The 23,204-nt window shown below is 38.4% G+C and overlaps 1 protein-coding gene across 3 annotated transcripts in view; it reads right to left on the reverse strand.

Moving 5' to 3' along the window:
• The window catches only part of pik3r2 (phosphoinositide-3-kinase, regulatory subunit 2 (beta)), a 59,432-nt gene that overhangs the window by 27,673 nt on the left and 8,555 nt on the right, over nucleotides 1-23,204 (reverse strand). For 2 of the 3 annotated variants that reach the window (XM_041802709.1, XM_041802708.1), the window contains exon 2: nucleotides 16,433-17,299. In XM_041802709.1, coding sequence (XP_041658643.1) covers nucleotides 16,433-16,751 — 319 coding nt within the window. In that variant the 5' untranslated portion in view covers nucleotides 16,752-17,299. Of the gene's footprint in view, nucleotides 1-16,432; nucleotides 17,300-18,923; nucleotides 19,056-23,204 lie in introns of those variants that run through there. The other variant, XM_041802710.1, reaches the window with a different exon arrangement.

A 23,204-nucleotide genomic window follows, 5' to 3' on the forward strand; every position in this document is an offset into this window, starting at 1 on the left:
CTAAGCTTTGAAGAGAGAAAAAAAAAACATCTTACCAAGAAGTAGACTCAAAGGCAGAGCAGGAATTAGACCCTATATGTGTTTAAAAAATGTGTTAAAAATCTCCTACGCTTCCTCATAAAAGAACATAATTGCCACCCTAAATTACAATGTTCCCAACTCGCACAGGATTAGGATTACCTGTGGACTTCTGTGTGCACTGAAATATGGTAGGTAATTTACCGTGGAATTTTTACATCAAAAAGTACAGTGCTGGTCAATTCACACAGGATGAACAACACAGACTCAGACTATTATAAATTACCAGAGGTCCCTCGGTAATACTAGTCCTGTGCAAATAAGGCATTAGTCACCAAAACCTTGAGCAGTGATCCAAAATACCATTAAATCATAAAATTTTCTTCCAACAGAGGGAGGTGGTAAAGTCAGCAAGGCCTGGACATCAATCATTATCAAAAATGCTTTAACCAAAATAAATCATGGATTTTTTTTTCATGCATATTGCTTAAAGTAATCTCAGTCTACAGCTTACTCTAATCTCAGTCAGTTTGCAGCAGGCAGGTGTGAATTTGATACCAATGGTACTGCTTTGTGCCAGTTTATTAACATTTTTGTGACCACTCTACGGATAAAAATCAAGATTACTTTGAAAATAAAATGACACTTTTTTTCCCTGCAAGACCATGTATCACAGATACAATCAAATTCTGTGTTATGTCTAATTTACTAATGTGTCATTCTTACCTGCCATTAAGCCAAGACATATGAACAGCCTACTTGTATAAAGCTGCAGCTGGAGGATTCTGCTTTTAGTCTGCATGTTTTAAAATATTACTGCGCTAAAATGTGCCCCCTGGACACTGATGGTGATCATAACAAACCTGATCTCCTTGCGTGTTTGCTTTAACTGTGTGTGAGATCAAGCTTTTTCAAAATTTGCTTCATTTTGTCCTCAACACATTTTTACAGGTCTGTAGCTCCATAACAAAGTTATGACCTTTCCACTGTGGAAAATAAACATAATAATTATTGTCAGAATAAGTAAATGCTGTCCTTGTAAGACTGGATAGTCATAAATACATGTTAAGAAAAATGTGAATCATTAAGTTCAAAGAACAGATCGGTTTAATTACTCAGTTAAAGCTCGTTCACATGGAGCTCATACAGATGTGTTTAGGCAGGTTGCACGCCATAAAGCAGGAAAATCACATTAAACGGGGAAATAAGTACAAATTTAGGGCCATAAACCAATCATTTGGAAGGGGAGTAGGAAGGAAAAATGGTCTGCCATATTTTCCCCAAGAGGAAGGAACTTTTTCTCCCTTCATGCAAACAAACATAAACACTCTTTTTATTCCTCTACACTTGAGAGAGAGAACTTTGACTTTGGTCCGTTTTTTTTTTTTTTTTTTTTTTTCATGCTAAAGCAGCTGCAGCCCTGGAGTCCCCTCAGGGTTTTGGATGGGTATAGAAAAAGTGAGGCTCAGAGAGAGAGAGAGAGAGAGGGAGAAATAAAGTAACAGCAACTTGTGAGTCAATTAGAACCACTTCCTTGGCAGACTGCACCCTGGGAGACAGGCATATGACTTGACATGCCCAGAGATGTGGCCAATGGGAAAGATACAGAGAAAAAAAAAGCAGGACGGAGAGAGTAGTTTGGCACACTTTCACTTTACCAACTAAGTCCTGGTGCATTTGAGGTCTTATAAGTCTAGTTCATGCACGCTTTCATTGTTCAAGATTTTCACAGGCAGGATCTCATGACTGTGTTTTCACTTTTCTTTAGATGAGCTTTGATAAAATCAACACAGCAGCTAAATCTAGATAAAGCTGAGTCATTCAACATCATTCTTAACCATATAGTCATGTGTGGTGTGTGCTATCTAAACAGGGAGCCGTAAAGGTCTGGTGAATGCAGTAGATCCTGTCGTTGTGTGTTTGCACTGACCACCTTGCTCAGTCTGAAGCGATCAGCAGATAAGCCAAAGTAGCCTGGATGGAGAAAAGCTATGTGAAGCACAATATTTGCTCTGTGTCTTCTGCATCAGCGTGCTTATGCAACACTGTACGAAGCCGCTCTGCTGCATTCTCTTCTCAGGGCTCTGTGTCTGAAACTAAAGCTTCTCCAAGTGCAGCTCGAATTCAATCATAGAATTTCAAAAACTAAAATTAAACCCCTGGAAATTCCCTATTTTATGTCTAACACTTTGGATTTGTGAAGACTTTCTGTCAATATCAAGAAGAAGAAAAAAACAGATTATGAATAAGCTATAAGATGAACTGCCATTGCTGGCACGGATTCATGCATTCATTTTAAATAGACTTGATTACTGTAACACCCTCTATACTGAACTCACTAAAAAGACAAAACTGACTCCAGCTCATCCAAAAAGCTGCAGCTTGAGTGTTAACAAGAACAAAGAAAATAGAGCACATCATACCCAATCTGAAAAACCTTCACTGGCTTCCAGTTCAGCACAGAATTAATTTTAAAGTGCTGCTACTCGTCTATAAATCTTTTTGTGCTTTTTGTCATTATGGTGCTGTACTATTGAACGAACTACCTGTTGACCTGAGATCTGTAGATACTTCCAGTTCCTTCAAGAGTGGTCTGAAAACACTGCTTTTCTCTCATGCCTTTAACTGTTAGACATGGTACAGTGTATTAGGGGTGAGTGTTGGCAAGAACCTCACGATACGATACACATCACCATACTTGGGTTACGATACGATAGTATCACGACATATCAGGATATCATGATATTGTGATATATTGCGATATTCTCCACAGTTAACTAAGAAAAATATAGAGATGATGTATATGTAAATCACACAATACGTTGGTGGTGTTCCCGCTATATTTCACGGCAGCAAGACAGAGCTTGCAAGCAGCATTTCCTTTCTCTAACTCGCTGTTTGTGCTCCCCGTTTTAACTTTAAAGCCTAAATACTTCCAAACGTCTGCTTTGAATTGTGCAGATGTTGTTATTTTGTAAGCCATGTGGAGGTGCGGAAGTCGTATTTTACTAACAACTCGGCTAAAATATGAGTTTTTACTTTTTATAAAAAAATCAATATTAAGAGTTGAAGTATTGATACTGTATCGGATGTCAAAGTATCGTGATATATTGCTGTATCGATATTTTTCACAGCTCTACAGTATATTGGCGTTTTGTTTTTTGTCCATGTGCATGTGTACTGAAGAAAAGGCCACAAGACCTGTACTTTTTTCATTTAATTTTCAGTAAAGCAGATTGAGTTTGCCTTTGTGTGAATGTGCTATGCAAATAAAATTGAACTGAATAAAAATGAACTGAATAACTAGTTTTAGGAGTAAATTTGACTAAAGCAAAACTTGAGTTAGGACAAACACTGACCATCTCTTAATTTGCACAATTTTTTAAATAAAACTATAAAACTCAATTCGGGCTGTGATCATTGATGCATACATTAAATAAAATCAAATTCAAAAATGAATGATTTACTTCTTAAAATCTCATTAATCGCATCCTTTATTGTTCCTCAGTACACTTCCTCATTTTGTATATATTTCTTGATTCAAATGAGAATAATATAAACAATGATTACTCCCTTCAATAAAACAATTCATACTGAATTTGCAATGTGAGTCAAAAATAATTTGAGTTGTATATTTTGTTCAGTCCTGGTTTCATCTACCCACTATTGTGGTGGTTATAATATAGGATTATTTATTGCCTGTGTTTGATGAAAATACAAAACAGGAGGAACTTAAAAATAATAGAATATTGTTTTACAATCACAATGATTGGGGGAAAAAAAAGCAATTACGGTAGATTGTTTTCCAAAATCCAAACAGAAAGACAACTACCCTTACCCTTAGTTTAAAAAATGAAAATGAATCTACTACAGTTTAAATGCAAAGGAGTGGAAATTTGAGTGGAAAAAAGTGGAACTTCAAAATGCAGTTAGGTGAATTTTTATAATTTGATAGCCCAGAGCCAAAGGTATCATTTACTTTAAAATAGTTACCATCATAATAAGTATCCTCTAATGGCATAAGAAGTGATAAGAATAAAATAAAGTCAAAAATATAAAATCTATTCACCCAACAAAAGGCCCAATTTTGTTTTGTGTTGTTAAAGACAGACTGAAATTAAACTGATATTTCTGCATCATTTTACCAGATTTCCCCCAGAAAGTGCCTGATTAGCTGGAAGAATTATTAAGTGTTGTCTTCTTTACTAGTTAGCATGAAAATTTCAAGTTCGTAATAATCATTATCAATATTTTCATAAATGTAGGTCCCTGCTGTGAGTCTAATCTTGTGTCAATGAGAATGGTTAAAAACTGTTAAGGAAATATTTGCCATGGAGCAGCTGACCTATAAACTGAGGACTCAAGATGAGAAAGAGAAATGGAAGAAATGGATGATGTTTACATCACAATGACACGATAAAGACTGAGTAACTTAACAAATCACAGTAACGAGCATTTTAGAGACAAGGCAATCCAGAATTCATGTTTGTTTTTGTTGTTGTTAATACTGTAACCTTGTTACACAAAAACAAAACAAAAATAAAGTATAGAAAAAAATCCTGTGTCAAAACTGTAAATATGGAGCAGTTTAACAGTTGTTTTTCTAGAAAATGGAAATTAAATTTGTCTTTAGGCTTTGTCAAAGTAGACTGGAAAATTGATGTGTAGGCATTAACCTGTAAGGTGGACCAGCTGTTGGCACTAGCACAGCTAATGTTAGCAAAACATGCCCAAGCAGTTTAACGTTGCTTACCTGCAAACAGTGACCTTATTTTTCTAATAAATTGTGCACAGTATTGATAGTTTTTTGGGTACTGTTTGGCTTAAATTAAGTACTCAATTTTGTGTTTACTCAATATTGAAATTATTTGTCTGGGAACATTCCTTCTGACTTTTCAAGGTTCCACTGTCATCAAAAAAGAGGACAAAATCTGCCTAACATCTTTTAGCCACGCTGCTTTCTCAGCTATGTGTTTCTTGTACATGGTGGTGACAAGGCCAGTTGGTGTCTGGCTCACACATGCTGTGTAATAGTGTGAACGCTGCTGGTCGGGTTTCATTGCTACATGTCCTCTCACCATCCAACCCACGCAGACAGACCATGCATCACGACCGGGCACACCGTCCATTCTCCTGTCACAACATACTTCAAAGCTACACATGTACAACAACTGAGTTACTGCGATCATATAAAGACTCAAGTGATCTGACTGTGCTGCATGTAGATTTACGGGCCTACAGGCACAGCTGAGGAGAGACATATTAATACAGAGAGGTGCTATAAACTATAATTGCAGGCTGATTGAGACATGTTTCATGCAAACTGACTAGAGACCAACTTTTGCAGGGAAAAAATACCAGAAAGTAGTTTTCTTTTCATTAATAAAGCTGATATCATGAGCACTGGCTACAGGCTGTACTACTTTCACTTTCTCAATTACATTTTTGTATGTGTATGCTTTGTTTGCATATAATTATGATAATGTGTCAATTCCATTTGACATTATGTGATTTTAGGCTATGAGCCAGAAGTGAGAATTTATCAATGTTAGTTTAAACAATCAGGTAAAGTGAGGTGTACACATTTTTTTGGTGTTGATCCCTCTTTATTGGTACACAGTGGCTGTGCTCTTATCTTTTGGACAAGACTTTGTAAAGTGGTTTGTAAAAATGCTAAAAGACAAGCGCAGTCTTTCCAAAACTTCAGCATGCTGCCCTATTTAAAATCTCCCTGGGCCTGCCAAAACTTGTACAACCATGACACGAGAATCAAATATTTACAATCATATTTTGATGTGATAAACAGGGAATTTTAATGCACTTGGCTTTCGAAGAAAAAAATTACTTGGAAAGTGTTCGTGGGGTCAAAACTTACAGTTAACAAGTCATTGCTCTCTACTTTGATATGACCAGGTGCCCTCAAAGGCAGTTAAATTTTCCTTTCTAATATCTATCATTGTGAAAGTCTATTTGTGGCTCAGCAAACTCTTTCCTAGTGTCATTGATGTCTCTGAAGGTATTTCTGCGTTCTTAAAATTGGCAAGCGACCAGCATCGGCATCATGTAAGTAATCCAACACCAGTTAATTAAACCGTGACACTGGTTTCATACCTAAGATAAAATAAATGATAAAAAATGGAATGAAATAAAAGTTTAGGCTCAGTTTTACTACTTCTGGGACCTAGAAAAATAACATGTAATTAAGTATTCTATGACATGATTACATTTATCTGTATGACTTCTATTTTTTTTTGTGATTGTACATGACCCTTTCACAGCCCACCTGCAGTACCTCAGGGGCCCACTAGGGGCCCCTGGCTACACTTTGGGATGCACTGGACTAGACTATCATAATCTATTGCTTTATAATAGGCATTCTCAAAAGCATATGTAACATATTTAAATCCAGGACCAATAGATGGAAAATTGTAGCTATTTTAGTTTAGAATGAACACAGGCCATTGGGTGCAATTTATGGCATCATTCACAATATCCTGAATAAAACATCTGTTTGATTATACAAATTGTATTTTCAAATACTTCCCTACACTCAGTTCTATACTAAACTGTGAGCATGTGACAATCTTGAGACATTTCTAAAGATAAAAACAGGTGAGCTGTCATTTGGGACTGTGTCACTGTTAGCATAGAGATGTGTTTAACTGAATCTGGACTCTTTAAGTCTGGTTTAAGTCTACGTCAAGTCTACGCTGTCTTGGCCACTACAGTTCTTCTGCTAAAATGCTGGCAGCCGCCCTTAGCGAGGAGTGTTTCCAGTCATTACAGCACTCACAGTCACTAACAGTAACACTAACGGTATACTTCCTGTTTTCTTTAAATGCATGATTATGACCTAATTTGGAAGAAAAGCGGTAAAAAAGTGGTGACAGGCCTAGCCATTCTGGTCTGTGTTGTTACTTATGTAGCACATACTGAGCAGGGAAGCAGCTGTTTGCAATACACAATGAAGGGGATGAAATTTCAATCAGATTAGATCTCATACAGTGGGAGATGCACACGCTTGCGGTAATGACTTCATGTGTCTTAGTACTTTTAACCAGTATACAAGTTACCATGGTAGATGAGGGGGAGCCAACTTTTAAAACTAAAAAATAAGTATTAAAGGGCGGCATATACACTGGATTTTACGGTATATCACCAATTTCACGGCTCATCCCATTCTCTGCTTGTTTGGATACAGGAAACCATGGCAACTGAGCATATTATGTTGACAATATTGAGCAGCAGTTAACCTTGCAAAAAAAGATGGAAGACATTAAAAGATTGCTGCTGACTCATTTGATGCAGAGGACACCGGGAGAGATGGGGATAAGCAAATGCAACTTTGATATGCTTAGGCTTCTACGCATGCAATGGCATAGCGGTGACACAGTGGCAGAGGTGGGTAGTTACGCGTTACATTTACTCTGTCACATGTACATGAGTAGTTTTTTTGAAAAATCCTACTTCTGCGAGTAGTTATTGAGCAGGGTACTTTTTACTCCCACTCCGTTACATTTGTGATGAAAAAACTATACTTATACTCATTACATTGGGCAAAACTCTGGTAACTACCTTTACTTGTCTATAATTTATTTTCATTAAGTATTTTCTTCACACTTAGCTGAGCTCTCACAGCAGCGTGAGGTAAAATCCTCAGCATTACAGACTTTTAATTAATAAATTGCACAAAATGAAGTTACTCACTAATTGAGTCATTTTTTAATGAGGTACTTCTTTACTCTTACTCAAGTACTTATTTTTATGAGTACTTTTACTTCTACTTGAGTATGTAGGAATATTCAGTAATGGCCGATACTCAAGTTGTGATCTTGTTGGTCGGAGAGAAAAAACGTATCAGAACATCTTGTAAAAGTAATGGGTTTGTTTTCAGAATAAGTGCATGATAAACTGAAGAACACTGTCTGAAATATCCACCCATACTCCTTTCATTAAGACAAGTTAAGATAGTATAAGGGCACAGAAAGGTTTTTTTTTACTTTTTCCTGACAAGATTCTGACATTAATCCTCACATCACAGAGCTATCAAGCATATCCAAGTAAAGACTTTTTCTTTACACCTTTATTCTAATTTGTCTACCTGTCTTTGAGCAAATATAGCACAAATGCGCACACTATTCAAATCCATGCTGCACACTCTTTCAAAGTATTTTCCTTCCTTTAAGTGTAACAAAAAGAGAGCCCTAGCCTTACATTCATGAATCTAGTATTTTCAGCCTATAGCCTCATGGTACCATTGGGTTCGTAATCTTTTTAGCTTGACTAGAATTAATGTAAAGAGAAAACTACCCACAATCAACTGTGCTTTCATTATTCTGTGGAAATTAACACAAGCTGCTATTTTACTTCACTCCTGCCTTAAGGAGCAACTGTACAAAATGTTCTGTTTCTGGTTTGCTAGAGTCATGAATCTTTTAGGGAGATGACTTCACACCTGAATTAGTTCTCATTTATTGATGTGAAAAAACTCAAGGAATGAACTTTTTCTGCAGTGTCTAAACTGTAAAGAGAATAGTACAACAGTCAGAAAGAAACCAAATACAGCTGGTTCCTATATTTGCAGTTGGATCGGGTGGCCTTGGCTTACAATTCAGCCTTCATCTCCCTCTCTCAAGCCCTCTCCATATCTGTTCCCATTCACTTTCTCCACTGTCCCAGCTCCTCTGACAACCCCCCACCCTTCGTGTGTTCTTTGAAAGTGTTTTCTTGGTAAGGCACAGGGAGCGGAGAATGAGTGGAGGCCTCTCCTTTCTGAGAACTGGCCCCGCTAACATGGTTTATAGCTGCCCAGAGACAGTATCAGACGTGTATGTGAATCAGGGAGAGAGGCTGCAAAAAGGAGGGAGAGAGGGGGGTGCACGAAGGGAGGAGTTCTGCAAAAATGCCAAGCCATGGTTCACTTCAGCAGGCAGTTAAAGTGAGGCCAGGGAAAGGAGAAAGAGAAAAGAGGTGAAAGGGAAAAAAAGTTTTGCTGGGTTTGTAGAATAATTTCTGCTGCAAGTTGAGAAATGTTTTTCGCCCCAGAGTAAAAAATCCCTTAACAGGAATCAAACTAGTTTGAGCCATAATTTGTGGTAAAAAGTGCACTTAAATCATTTACTGAAAACACTGATACCAAATGTGCACCTCTATGCTGGATATATGTGTTAGTTTACTACCTCAAAGCTTTTTCTAACAATAGTCCTAAGAAATTGTTTTCATTACAACAGATAGATGCATGAGGCACTTTACACACAGATTCTGAAACATCATCGACATATCAAGAATCTTCTTCTCATTGTTTTAATCGAAAAAAGTGGAAAACCTGTGAAATTTGCATCCTGTGTCCAGCATAAGTTTTGTGCTTTGCATTTTGCAAACATGGAAACATTTACATGTGCTGGAGAAGTCAGCATGTTGGCAACTCTGAGCATTAACCTGATTTTTTAAATGCAAATGAAAGTTCTTGTTTCTTTAATCTGGGTAGGGTTTCTAAGACCATGTGATATTTCTGCAAAGGAAATCCTTTTAACATTTCCTCTAGTGTTTCCACATACAAATGTTTCCAAAGACAGATACTATGTATGGATTAACAGGACAAAAACAGTAGGATGCCAAAGTACGGCTGTAGCAGCAATGTTTGATGAAGGAAGGATATATTAATTCTAGTCTTTTTTAAATTTGACCGTATTAGAAAATTTGACTCAAAGTGAAACCACAATAAAGCTACACTTGGAATGATAAGAAAGAAGCCATCTCTCATTAAACAGACTGTCGCAGTTACTGACACATTATTCATAAAGGCTGAACTGTCTTCATATTAGCCATGTTACTTGGTGAATAATGTCACATCTGATTACTAAAAATTGTAACTGTTATTATAACCCACTAGGCTAAATCCAAGTAGACAAATCCTTTATACCAACTTTATACCAAAACGATGTGAAAATGGTTTACAGAATGTGGCTAAAGTTAGCAGAGCTAGCATTGCTGGCTTTCAATCCTCTTTGCAGGCTAACTTTCACATCCCTGTGCTGAATATCATCACTCAGTGCTGCTGGTGTATGTGTGTATAATCTGGCAAAGCCTCTGGTCAATTTTAGTCCTATTTTATGGATCAAAATAATACTAAACTAACCTTGCAAAGCAGATGGATACGCCCGTTTCCATGTTTCTCACTGGCGAATCCATCTTGCAAAGCTCTTATCTGAACCGTTTGGGCCCGGTTAGAAAGTGACAGGTCCAATCAGCGTCGAGGGGCAGTACTTTCGGGCGCAGCAGAGTTGTGACGTAAGCAAGCAGCAACAAGAGGCCGGTGCAATTATGATGGAAGAGATTAGCATGGATGCTGCTAAAGCATAAGTTTTATTAGAACTGATGACATTTCTGGTTTAAAAGAACAAAGAACAGAATTGAGTTATTTTCTTTTCAAAAACGACAAAAGTCGTGTACTGACATGTCTACAGTCGCCATGGTTCACGTTATGCAGTTCTCCATGGAGTTTACTCCTCGGTAGGGGCGCAGCTCGGTAGTACCTACGTCACGTGTTTTGTTGCTCTGATTGGCCTGTAAAGACGTGACAGACAGAGCATTCATCCAATCACCCTCCAAGTTCTTTTTAAATACTCTGCCCTTTCCCAAACACTGTCTATGAGTGGTTTACTAGATGGATGTGTGAAATAAATCCATCTGGCGTGTCAGGTTAGAGCTAAACTGCACCATTCCTACAAGATGCTATCTGTTTACATTGTGTTATAGAGCCCTGTGGCAACAAGGCAGTGGTCATTACGAACAGCTACAGTGACTACTTGCTACTACAGTGGCGGTCAGCTGAGTTACAGTTTAGATGGAGCTTTTGACCGGGACTGTGGGCCAAAAACGATAAAGAAAAATTAAGAATTAGTCAAACTGACTTGTAATTCTGTGCCAACTACCAAGGAGTTGGAATTAAACTTCTTAGTCGGCTAATTGTGTGCAACCCTATGTGGAATATTAAAAATCTAATATCTTTATAACCTTGCAGAGCAGATGGATTTCATGTCTGTCATCTGGCAGATCCATCTTGAAAAACTCAAATCTGAAAAATGTGTGCCCTGTCTGAGAGTAGACCTGACCAATCAGTATCATTTAAAGGGAATAAGTTGGTAGCTTTGGGCAGGGTTTACTCGTGCTTGAAGCTGGTAATGATGGTGGTAGCAATTATTAATAGAGGTGCACCGATCGATCGGCCAAAATTGGTATCGGTGCCGATTTCCTTAATTTTTGGATCCTTGTAAATAAGATCGGTGGATAAGATCGGTTTCATATGCCTCTACCTACTAAAATGTGAAAAATGAAAGACTAAAGGAACTGATGTAATTTAGTAGTTTGGACAGCAATGCTTTAAACTTTTCATTTATATTTGAGAGAACTACCTAATGTGCAGTTAAAACAACAAGTTTGTATTGTTTCACAGGTATTGTTCAATGTTATTCAAAAAAAATAAGATTGGAACATTGAAGGTGTATGCTGTCAGTTATAAAAAAATTGGTATCGGCTAAAATCGGAATTGGCAGGTCAGGCTTTTTAAAGATCGGTGATCGGACAGAAAATTGCAATCGGTGCACCCCTAATTATTAATAATAGGTGTAGTGATTAGCTCGGATGTATCTATAGTATTGCAACAGTTTTATCAGAACAGGACCAAATTTTTTAATTTAAAAAAGGGCAAAGAAATCTTCAAAAAAGCCTTTAATGGTGGGATAGATATTTTTGATCTGTTCCCAGTCTGCTCCAGCATGAGTCTGCAGTAGTCATGGGTGGGGTTTAGCTGCACTACATGCAAGTAGTAATGACAGACAGCATTGAAGCTATCAGCATGGATGTAGTTTCATAGACAGTTTTAATCAGATCTGGACAGAATTTTTCATTTAGAGAGGTGCAAAGATTCACACTGAGAGCTTTTCTTGGCAGGGAAGATGTATTTGCACTTCTCACTACAGGTAAACAGGCTTTAACTGTCATGGTCTTGATGTGCTGTTTCTGAGATTGCTATTTTTCCATAGTCTTTTGAGATTTTTTTGCACCTCCTGTGTTTCCTTGTGCTTGTATTTATTAGTATTTCCCAGTTTAGTTTCAGATTATTCCTTCCTCCCTGTTTTATTTTGTGGTTTTTGATTCCTTTGATTGTGATTTCTTATTTCCCTGCTGCCCTTGTGTTTTTTCACTCCACATTGGTTGCACTTTCTAGGTCTCATTTGTCACACCTGAGTCCTTGAACTTTTTGCTTTTTGTGAGTAGTTTTTGTTGAAGATTTTTAGCTTTTGTTGTAAAGAAAGTATTTGCGGTGCACTTAGTTTGGGTCCTCTTTCTGTTCTACTTTTCTACCCTTACTGCTGAGCTTACGTTACTGAAACTGCACATGCCTACCACCTCATTTGTCTTGTTGCTCTGATTGGCCCATAATGAATGTGACATTGTCCAATCACCCTCTGAGAATTTTTTGAAAAGTCCTGCTCTACCCAAACACTTTGTATACAAGGTTTCTCAGATTAATGTTAAATATATCCCATTCAATGGATATATGAAACGGTCCATCTGTCATCTCGGAGTATGATAACTGACCAATTGTAGGTAAATATGGGTTTATATTAGGAATATAGTAAAGTTGACGACAAGTTTTCTTTATTTTCCTCAGTATGTGTGTGTCAACCTAATACCAGATTTTTTCACTATAATCTGATACTAGTAAAACTCAAACACTATTTAAGCTTGTTTTAATACCACATATATAAATCTAGCAGTCCTAGGCACTAATTGCTGAGTATATTTTTGTTTTTGAGTAACAGAAATTGCAAGCAAACTGCAAGCCAACATATAGTTGGCACAGTGCTCCTTTTGTCTCTTGGGCTAGAAATATGTCTGAAGGTGTGTATTTTTGATGCTAATGATAATTAAAATTGCATACTGTTTAGAAAGTGTTGACAGCCCTAGTTTGTACACAAACTTTGTTCTGAAATCCAAAGTTAGGTTTTATGAACTTCTCAAAGACAGAAAGTTGAAATCTTAAATTAATTAGGTAAGGACAGATGTTGGGATTAAACAGCCTTTGCTAACCATCAAACTGTGTGCTGTCCTGGGATGCCAAATGTTACAATCCCTGCAAACAGTAAATGGGCCTCCTCAACAATAGCTCTATTCACATGACGTGCACGTCCGCCGTGCCTTCGGGAAGATAAAGATGATATTTGTAAAATTTTTGTGCCTGACCATTTCAAATCTACAATGCACTTTTGGTTCTAAGCCAAGGTATCTTTTCTTCAGGCTCTGCCCCCCTCCCCCATCCTCACACACCTCCCCCCTCCTCCCCTCTCCAAGGGTTACACTCCTGCCCCTGTCGCTCTGCATCACAGACACAAACGCCTCCTGCCCAACTGGTTTGTCTCACTGTCTGTCAAAGCACGGGGATACTGTTCTCCTCCTCACCTGGCTCTGCTGCACAAAGTGAAGACCAGTGCTTGATCACTCTCAGTGTTTTTAAATCAGGACACATAGAAACTTTATTTTTGAAGAACTCTGCAGATTTCTGACGTATTTATGATATTCCCCATTTTTCTGACTGTTCGTAAAAGTGCAGAGAAAAGAACTTAAACTAATAAATCTGAATGGGGCCCAGTGTACTTTGGTGTACTCGATGAATTGCCAATTGGCACAACCAGAGGTAATTCAGAGTTCACAGCCTGCCTGCTCAGAGTGGTACTTATCCCATCTGTCATAAAACACACTGGGGAATTACAAGAGAATACAGCTTTTGACAGAGAAGGAATGTATGGTTTTATTTAAAAAATGATATAAAAACTTTTATTTATCTATTTTGGCCTAATGCACCTCTTTCTCTGGCATCCCATACAAGGAAGCAATAAATTTACCAATTGGAGCCAAACACTAGGGAACGCAAATTAAAGAATTTTTAAGGGTGTATGGAGGAACTTTGGTAGCAAATCAAAGTTTTTACTTGAGGTTGAGCTGTGAAGGTTGGCTGATCCGTGCCAAGAGTTTGTTTGAGTTGGACGCTGAAGCTGAAGCCAGCTCAGACCATTTTGGATAAATATTAGGTGTGCCTCGTTTTTAAATTCACCTGAGTGAGGCGAGGTGCAAAAGAAGGTCTTATCACTAACGGTGTAGTCCCTGAAATATTAAATACCTCTCATTTAGTGAAGAAATATAAGCATGCAAATTAAAACATGTCCTTTAATGAAACACAAATCTCAAGCCTGTCTCTAACTTGTCCAAAACGGCTCTTCTGTCTTGTTCTCTCCTACCTGTGTGATCTATTACTATGTAGACTTACTATATAGAGTCAATAACAAGTCACAGTGAAGGAGAGGCGAGCATTTTTGTGTAGATAAGCCCAGATGCAGTTTGGACACCGTAGACACATGTTAATATTGAATGAAAAGGGGACCACACAGAAAGAAAGAATCAATGGCAGACCTGTACAGGAGAGTCCTGTAAGTAGACGGATTAGCCCTTTATTATTCAGCAGGGAGAGTTTGGTTAGCTGTGCAGTGTGTCCAGTGAGGTGAGGCTTATGACGTGTTTTAAGTTGAGATTAAAGGGTCGTCTCCAGGTCACTGCCAAACGTGAAAGTGCTATCAAAACTAAACTGGAGGTTTATAAGAAATAACCCAAAAACACTAACCGCTGTGTCAGACTGTGCACTTTCTAAAATGAATAAAACTGAGCTAGGGTTGTTGGGATTATCACACAATACCAGAAAACATAAACTCAATAGAATAACAGTTAAAATCAAATCATATTAAGACCTGTTTGATACCACGCAATAAAAATAGAAATCCTGGGTGCCAATTATTGGTTATTTTTTGTGTTTATAAACAAAAATTGCGGCGCAGTCCTCCACACTGTCTAAACTGCTCAAATACGTACGCATTGCATGTATTCATGCAATTAAGACAGCACTCTATTTTGTCTTGTACTTTTGGATAGAATCATTCATTTAAATAATGGAGATTAAACTGCATCAAAATACATGATATCAAAAATACACCAAGGTATCAAAAAGCTTTAGACAAAACATAAACAATGTAGAAATGAGCGCCCTAGATGTCCTTTGGAAAGGGATACACGCGGTCATAGAAAAACAAGAAAAAAATTGAATGTGCTCTCTTAATTTGCTCAAAAACCTTTATCCTCATGCAGACCTAAAACACACTTTGAGCATGCATCAGAACCAAAAACACATCAATGTGTGATTTTAAGGTTCCAGGGTTCCTACATGCTTTTAAAATATGAAATTTACGACTTTAAAGAAAATTTCAAGACCTGAACTGAGAGAAATAAAACAACTTTTTGCATAGTGAATGGTCAAAAATGAAAGGCATGAGTATTTCTTGGTACAACTGGCTGAATTTTCTGATTTAATGTCAAGGGCAAAAGACATGTTCTGCCATAAACTCCAAAATTGGATGATTTCTGGCACATCTACTGCTCTATTCTATTTCTATTCAGTATATTGATATTTATCATCACAGATTTTTGCAGAGGTGTTGAACTAATTCTACACAGTTTAACTATTAAAAAGCAGAATAATGCTTTTTTCAAAGAAGGCGTGTTAAAATAAGAATGGGTTGCAGGTATTTTAAAGTGGGCAGCCTGGTAGCCCAGTAGTTAAGAGGAATGGACAAATATTTCACAACAGTACAGAGTTTACTAAATCACAGTGAGTCAGATAAAATATTAAAAGGGTCTGGCTCCTCCCCCAAGAAACATCCAACACTGCATTATGGAGAATAAATATCCATATCCAATATCCAACAATTTAAGGAGGAAGATGATTAAAATCATATAAGGATGGCTAGAAAAAAAAAGGATTGGCTCAGGATGTCCTAGTCAAGGTGCTTTCTAAAGTTAAGACCTCTCACTTGACTATTTAAGACTTTTCAGGGATCTGCAGGAGCCCTGTTTATATGACCATATCATGAAAATCAAGGCTGTTAAAATAGAGTGCCTCGAAGGTTATTGTTTTAACCTAAAAGATACATGTTTGTATGTCAATGACTTTAAACATAATTGTGAACTGAGCAAAAGAAACGCTGAATTTAAGAAAAAAAACAAAAAATGTAATATAAAGATAATATGATTTTCAGCTTGTGTTATTTTGAAGCAGAAGCTTTGACTCAGTGGTGTTATTCACATTCAAAACACTTAAGCAGTTAAAGAGACAAACCCATGCTGATTTCTCTTCTTTGAATTAAACTCAAACATTATGGATAAAACTGCAGCCTTATTTTGAAGATCAACTTTAAACTTGTTCTTTTAACAAGCATATACTTTCAAATATTCTCAGCTGAATAAATAGAGCTGTATGTACTCAGTTGTATGTGGAAGAGTTTAATTGGAATGAAAAGGTTCTTACCTTGAGATGTCTCTGGTCTTGGGGCAGCAGGTAGGGGTCTGTGGGAGCGGGGTTGACTCGATGGAAGAACCATCTTGACGGGGCCCACGTACTTGACGTACGTCCCTGGAAAGTCTCCTCTCTGTTTGGTGCGCTCGTTGTACCCGAGAAGCCAGCCGAGGCTTTCCGGCTGCTCCTCACAGCCCTCCTCGTAGTTCTCCATGGACAGCAGAGACGCCTTGCTGACAGTCAGAAGGTCCCCGGGCTGTAGGTCCAAGTCCTCCTCCTGGTCCTTGGTGAATGAGTAGAGGGCGAGGTACTGAAAACCTTCAGCCGCCATTTTGTCTGGGAGGCGAGAATCAAAATGGCCACCAAACAGAGGATTAAGTAGTGCAGCGCGTGTCCCACTGCAACAGCAGAAAACCAAAGAGGCTGTGGAGTCACTAAACTCCGGTGTCCGTGTTGGTTCAGAGGCGGACGGGGGGAGGGTGAGGGGAGGACGGGGAATCACCCGAAGCTTAGAAGCATTTTAAAACTTGAAAAAGGTAGCGTTCTGCTGCGGTTGTGACTGTGTCTGCAGCGGTTTTCAGACCTGACCCATGTTGGTGGACTGGTGCACTTTCCGCAGCTTGATACCCCGGTTGAGCCAGATGATGGAGCAGAGGGAGCGCGTCGGCAACATGCTCCTTCAAGCAGCGGAAACCTGCTGGCTGGGTGCTATTGGAGCAGCCTGGTAGGAGATTCTCTGCAAGCCGAGGGCCCTGTGTCGTCGGCTCCGCGGTTAAAAGAAGTGGTCTGATTGGACAATGAGTGGCAGAGTGGGAAGGTCCTTAATCCTCTGAGGTTCTCTCAAGCTACCACATGATCCGGACAGAGATAATGACCAACCTGCATGGCACAATAAAACCCAAAAAAAGAAAGAAAAAGGAAAGTTTTGAATTAGGGTCAGAAATAAAAGAAAAATTATGAAATGAGTGGAATAATCTCAATTATTTTACTTCTATACAAAAAACAACCATGTACAAAACGCTATACGGAGTATGTGAAGCTTAAAGCGCTGCATGAAAATGGCGAACTGCGGCAGCTCCATGCAATGGTGTAGCGCTCGATTAGGATGGAGAGATCGGATGATGCTGCTGCGTCATGACCAACAGCAGACTAAGTCCCTGGATGGGAGCCTCCATTCCCTCCACTCCACATTCACACACTTGCACAGCCTTCAATGACGCATCACACTTTCCACAGGAGCAAGAAGTTTCACTGTGAAATAAACCTCTGGTCTAACTCACACCACAATGTGGGCGATTATCAGGAACTGAAAAGATTCATGCAAAATGGCAAGGAATTAAATTTCGTAGATTGTGTGAGCAAAGGAAAAGTAGGACCTGCACCGCGGCCGTTGGGCAACCAGAATGTTCTGAAACATGCAGAAACCTTTGCAACAGCTTCCCCCTCAGATGCATAAAAAGGAGAAACCTTTTTTTTCGGCTTCAATGTGTCAAAACAGCTAAATCATACTGGACCAAGATGATTCAACAAAACAGGCAACCAGAGTAACCAGAACCTGGCACAATATCCCAAATTACCACTTAAACTCAAATGTTTCATCCAATCTTATCACTTTTTCTGGTCAGTTGTTGTATAATTTCAATGTAGAGAGTAAAGGTCATCAGGGACAGATAACGACTCTTCCCTCATAGGTATCCCAGTACATCAAAGCACACAAATAGGCAATAATTAACGTTTAAAAAGGTTGGATTAAACCAAATTATTCAAATCCTTTAGAAACTCATTTTGGGGGAAAAAAAAAAATCTAAATTCCTCGGCTAAACTGCGAAGATTATAATCCGGTATCTAATTAGGAAAAATGGTGCATCTTCTTTATTCATTGAGATTTTAAGTTGTGTAAAATAATATCCAAAAAGTTCAAATTTAAAATGTTATATCACCGAGAGAGCACACCGAGAATGAGGAAGAGAGGGAGATTAGGGTTTCCAGATTAAGAACGACATCTGTGGTTTGTGGACCAACCAAGGACGATGGTCCAGTTAACCCCGCTGGACGGGATGAGAGGATGCCAGAGAGGAGAAAAGGCATATTAGAGGGTGAGAGGGATGGAAGTTTTGGTCCTGCAAGCCAAAAGCTATTTGGGCCAATTTCCCGAAATGACCAAATCCAAATAACCAAAGGCCTGGTTTTTGAGGCCCGATGTTGTGCAATCGTTTCATAAACATTCCTGAATGGACAATGATTTGAGTGATGCATTGCAGACGCTTAAATAAAACAATGTGAGAGCGTAGAAATTAAACCTAAATGCTCCGTTTTGCATCTTTGAATGCCAAAGTGCATGCTTTCGAAACCTTGCTCTAGATTATCCCCTCTCTCCACACAACATTCGGAAAGCAAACGCACATTCCCTGCAAACCTTCGTGAGTAAGACTAACGTCTGTAGAAATATAAAAAAAAGGAAGAGGTATGGTGATAACAGGATGCAGTAGAGTGCAACACTCACCCCACTTTTTGGTTCAGAGAGAAGCCGGACAGGCTCAGCCAGACTCTCGGTCCAACATCCTTTCGAGTCGAGAAGCAAGAGGTGCCAGGCTAGACACGTGGCACTGGCATACCCAACCACAGCCCGCAATCCTCACACCACCATAACCCCCCCCAACCCTAAACCCCCCTCCCCCCTCCCTCCTCTCTCCACCTGCTCTACCCCCCCCCCAACTCCAAACACACAGTGTTGCCTCCAACTGACAACACCCCCCCCCCCATCTTCAACCAGCGAAAAAGTCCAGTCGTTTTTTCCAGAGTCCGTGTTTTGTTTACAGTCAGAGCACCGCAGCAGAAAAGAGGCGAAAACTAGAAGAAGTGACAGAAAAAGCAGTGCAGGGGGAGCGCTCTCATGCTGTAATCCTTTTTTATTATTTAGCTCCAGAGAAGAAAAAGTCAAACGAGGTGAGAGAAGAGTCGTCTCTGTGTAAGTCCTGGTCTGATAGTGGAGTGGCTCAGCAGCAGCGGCAGCAGAAACAGCTGTCAGGCTCAGCGTCACAGGATCCATTTCCCCCTTTTTCAAGACTTTTTAGTCAGTCAGAGCACAGAGCGACAGAGAGCAGAGAAAAACCAAAGTGAGACTGAGAGACGGAGCACTTTGCTATCAGCAGAGTCCACACGGCTGAGGGAGACCACAGGAAAATAATTAATGAATAGACAGCAAGTAACTCACTGTTGCTAGAGAGAGGGAAAGCTAATCCCGTGCTCTGATTGGCTGCTGCTCGGGCCATGTGCTCAGCAGTCACCAGAGAAACCGGGCAAATCAAGGAAACGTTCTAATATTAGAAAATGTATCCAGGCAGTGATCAAACATCTGACCCAAACAACTCCACCTTTTCACACACTCATTTGACTTTTTTCTATCTCTGCAGCCGGGACCAGAGCTCATAATTTTTGATGAAATGATGATTTAGGGTAAATGAAAACTGCAGCAGGAGGATGATGAAGAGCATAACATGGAAAAAGTGGAGGCTGCTTCTGATTGGAAGGAATACCATGAGTCATGCTGGAGTCGAGCAATGAGCTGAGAGGGGGAGATTTTTGTTTTTCTGAGTTGACAGGGAGAGAAATGTGATGACTGTATGAAGGAAAAGAAAAAAATACATTCTGGCATTTAAAAAACAGGGACTGTCATTGAATTAAGTCCAAGCACAGTCGTTAGTAAAACAATATTTGCTTAACAAATGTGAGATTGAACATTATTTCATATTTCTTATCTGTGTCACAGATATTTTCTTTAACTGTGGGAGAAAGTGAGACAGAGATTGAACTCAAAATGGCACCGAGATGTTCCTCTGCAGCCATCAAAGACTCGTGATGTGTTTAGTCAGCCAGTGGAGCTCTGACCTGTTCGTTATACTCCAGCATGCATAATGTAAAATGGCAAATAAGCTAATCAGAGCATCACTAACACAGCAGATTGATCGAGATCCTCTGAGACTGCCACCAAAATACTGCAAAAGTCGTGTGCATTTCAACTAGGGCTGGGCAATTAATCGCAAATGAGATTACATCACAATTTGCCCTGCTGCAATTTTCAAATCACAGAAGGTGCAATATTTCTTTCACCTGAAATTTGTGAAAACATACCAGTTTCAAAGTTTTATTGCTGCAGAGACATTATGCATTACATATCATGCAATCATTTTAGTGGCATATTTTTAGAATAGTGTACAAAAAAATCCTATTTTCTCTGTTTTTGTATGTTCTTCTTGTTAAATATAATAATTATATTAAAATTATCACTCCCTTTAATACAACAGTTCATATTCAATATGCAAAATGAGTTGAAATCATCACAATTAGATATTTTTTCAAAATTGTCCAGCCCTAGTTCAAACTAATATTGTGTTGGTTATAGTATAGAATGAATTATTGCTTGTTTTTGTCAGAAAATGCATGAGATGAGGAACTTAAGAAATAATTGCATATTTAATCGCAATCGCAATAAAGGGTAAAAAAAATCGCAATTAGATTATTTTCCCAAATCATTAGAGAACATTAAGTATGAAAATGCGATTATTTCTGAAGGTCCGCATCTTTTGTTACTTCCAACAGATAACTTATTGATAACTTACTGTGCTGATCTCGACTCCTACTGCAAAATGGATAGAAATTTTAATATTGAAGGGAGTGGTAATTTTTATATCATTCTCATATTAGGTAAGAAAAATGTACAAACATGAAGAAAGTAGGATTTTTTACAGACTATTCTAAAAAAATGTCACTTGGTATTTTGGCACAAATTTCAGGTTTAAGCAATATTGCACCTTCTGCGATTTGAAAATTGCCACAGGCCATATTGCGATTTAATCTAATTTGTGATCAATTACCCAATGCTATTAGAAATATAGATTTTAAATTTTTTACATTCTTGATGTTTGGACTAAATGTTATAAAATTAGGGTTGGGCGATGTGGATATAATCTTTTGTTACAAAAAATGCATATTTATACCACAGTGTCATAAGTCAGAAGGGCTGAACAATCTTGGAAAAAAACTGCCTTTGCAATATTTTCGTTCCACAATATACTGTGTCGTGGAGGGCGGTAAACCAGTAATCAATCAATAGAGCTCAAAAGTGTGGCTCCAAAACTGAAAATCCCATAAATTTTCTCCATGGCGGATTCGATTTTAATCGGATGTATGCAAATTAGACTTACCGCAAGCTACCTCAGAGTGAAACAATGGTATATGCTTCTGTAGAGGACAAAGTTTGCAAGATATCAACCTCCTTTTAAGAAAAACATAGTTTATTTGCACTCAAAACCAGAAAAACTACAAAACCCACAATTCTTGAGTACCACAGAGACATCTCTAATTGATAGGGTCTCTGGTTGCCATGGAAAAAAGCTCAAACTACGAAGTATTACGACATTAGCATTTCAAATTTGATCACTAGAATAAAGGTAAGTGTAAAAAAATGTAAATATGTAGTTTGAAACCTGGAAAAGCCAATTTTAACAACAAATAAAGTGAATCGCACTGGACTGTGGGATACGTAGTTCCATCCTCCTTGTGAAGAAATACGTGCCTTGTACTTTTGCCTTTTTCTTTGTTTTCAAACACTTCTTTATTTGCTTCAAATCAATTTTTTTTTTAGTCATGAGTGCTCAGGAAGATGGTTAGCTTGGTTTATTTGTTAAAAGTATTGTAATAAGGATTTCAATAATGGTCTTTGAGGAATTTGAATGGCGAATTCCACTTCTTAAACGAGCACAGCAAAAAAGTTGAGCTCAATACTGTCACGGGTAGAATTTCTGCCACGAAACGGATTTTTGCAACACCATCACCATCTGTTCAGATGCATGTGCACCTGGGAAAAACCCCTGTGATAAGCCACCCCGTTGGCACAGCAGAGTGATATGTGACAAACAGCGGCTCAGTCTGAATCCAGTCATTAGCATGTTTTGCTCTGGTATTACAAGCAGCTGACTGACTGAACTTCACTCTTGTGCTGTTGTTATTAAGCACAAAGAAAAAAAAAAACAGGTAAAACATGTGCTCTGTCCTCTCCAAGTTTGATGGCTGTAATAACCACCATGTACAGGTGTGTTTTAACGCATGACTCTCTTGTATTGAGTCCATGATGAGTCAAAGAACCTCACTGTGGTGTTAAACGAGCTCAAGGAAGCAGCAGTAAACTGTAGCTGCTTAAACTTACCAGTACAGCAGCCAAAGCTAAATTAAATGGATGATAAACATGCTCCTTCTGTCAACTTTTTCACAATAAAAGCTCAAAGTTATTTTTTCCCAAATGCTTTTATTGTGAATGCCCACATCATGAAATACCTCTGCACAAGCCAGTAGCAGCATGACACACCTCAGGATAGGAGAGACAAGACTTAAAACAAGAAGTGCAGTGAGAAAGAAGTGAACACAGAGATTTGAAAAATCATTTTTCTGTGATCTTTTACTCAATACACAATATATATATCGCAATATTTTGAAATCTTCTCTAAATTACTGCATGTTTAATTCAACCCTCTGATGCATAAAATTACACCAGTATGATGATTATAGTGAACCCTTATATGTCTTCTTTACAGTAATTTAAAGAAATTTATTAAATGTTTCCTCTGTTACATTTATTATAAAAAAAAGGTTATTATTTTCCTCATTCAGAGTGAAGCAAACCTACACAAAAACTCACCAATCGCAAGATGCAGCTGATGGCCTAAACACTGCAGTCTAGTCCATCCAATGATGCTTGTTTGGAAGCACAAACTTTTTAACTCCTAGT

Source organism: Cheilinus undulatus, linkage group 13, assembly GCF_018320785.1.
Source record: "Cheilinus undulatus linkage group 13, ASM1832078v1, whole genome shotgun sequence".
NCBI classification, from domain to species: domain Eukaryota; kingdom Metazoa; phylum Chordata; class Actinopteri; order Labriformes; family Labridae; genus Cheilinus; species Cheilinus undulatus.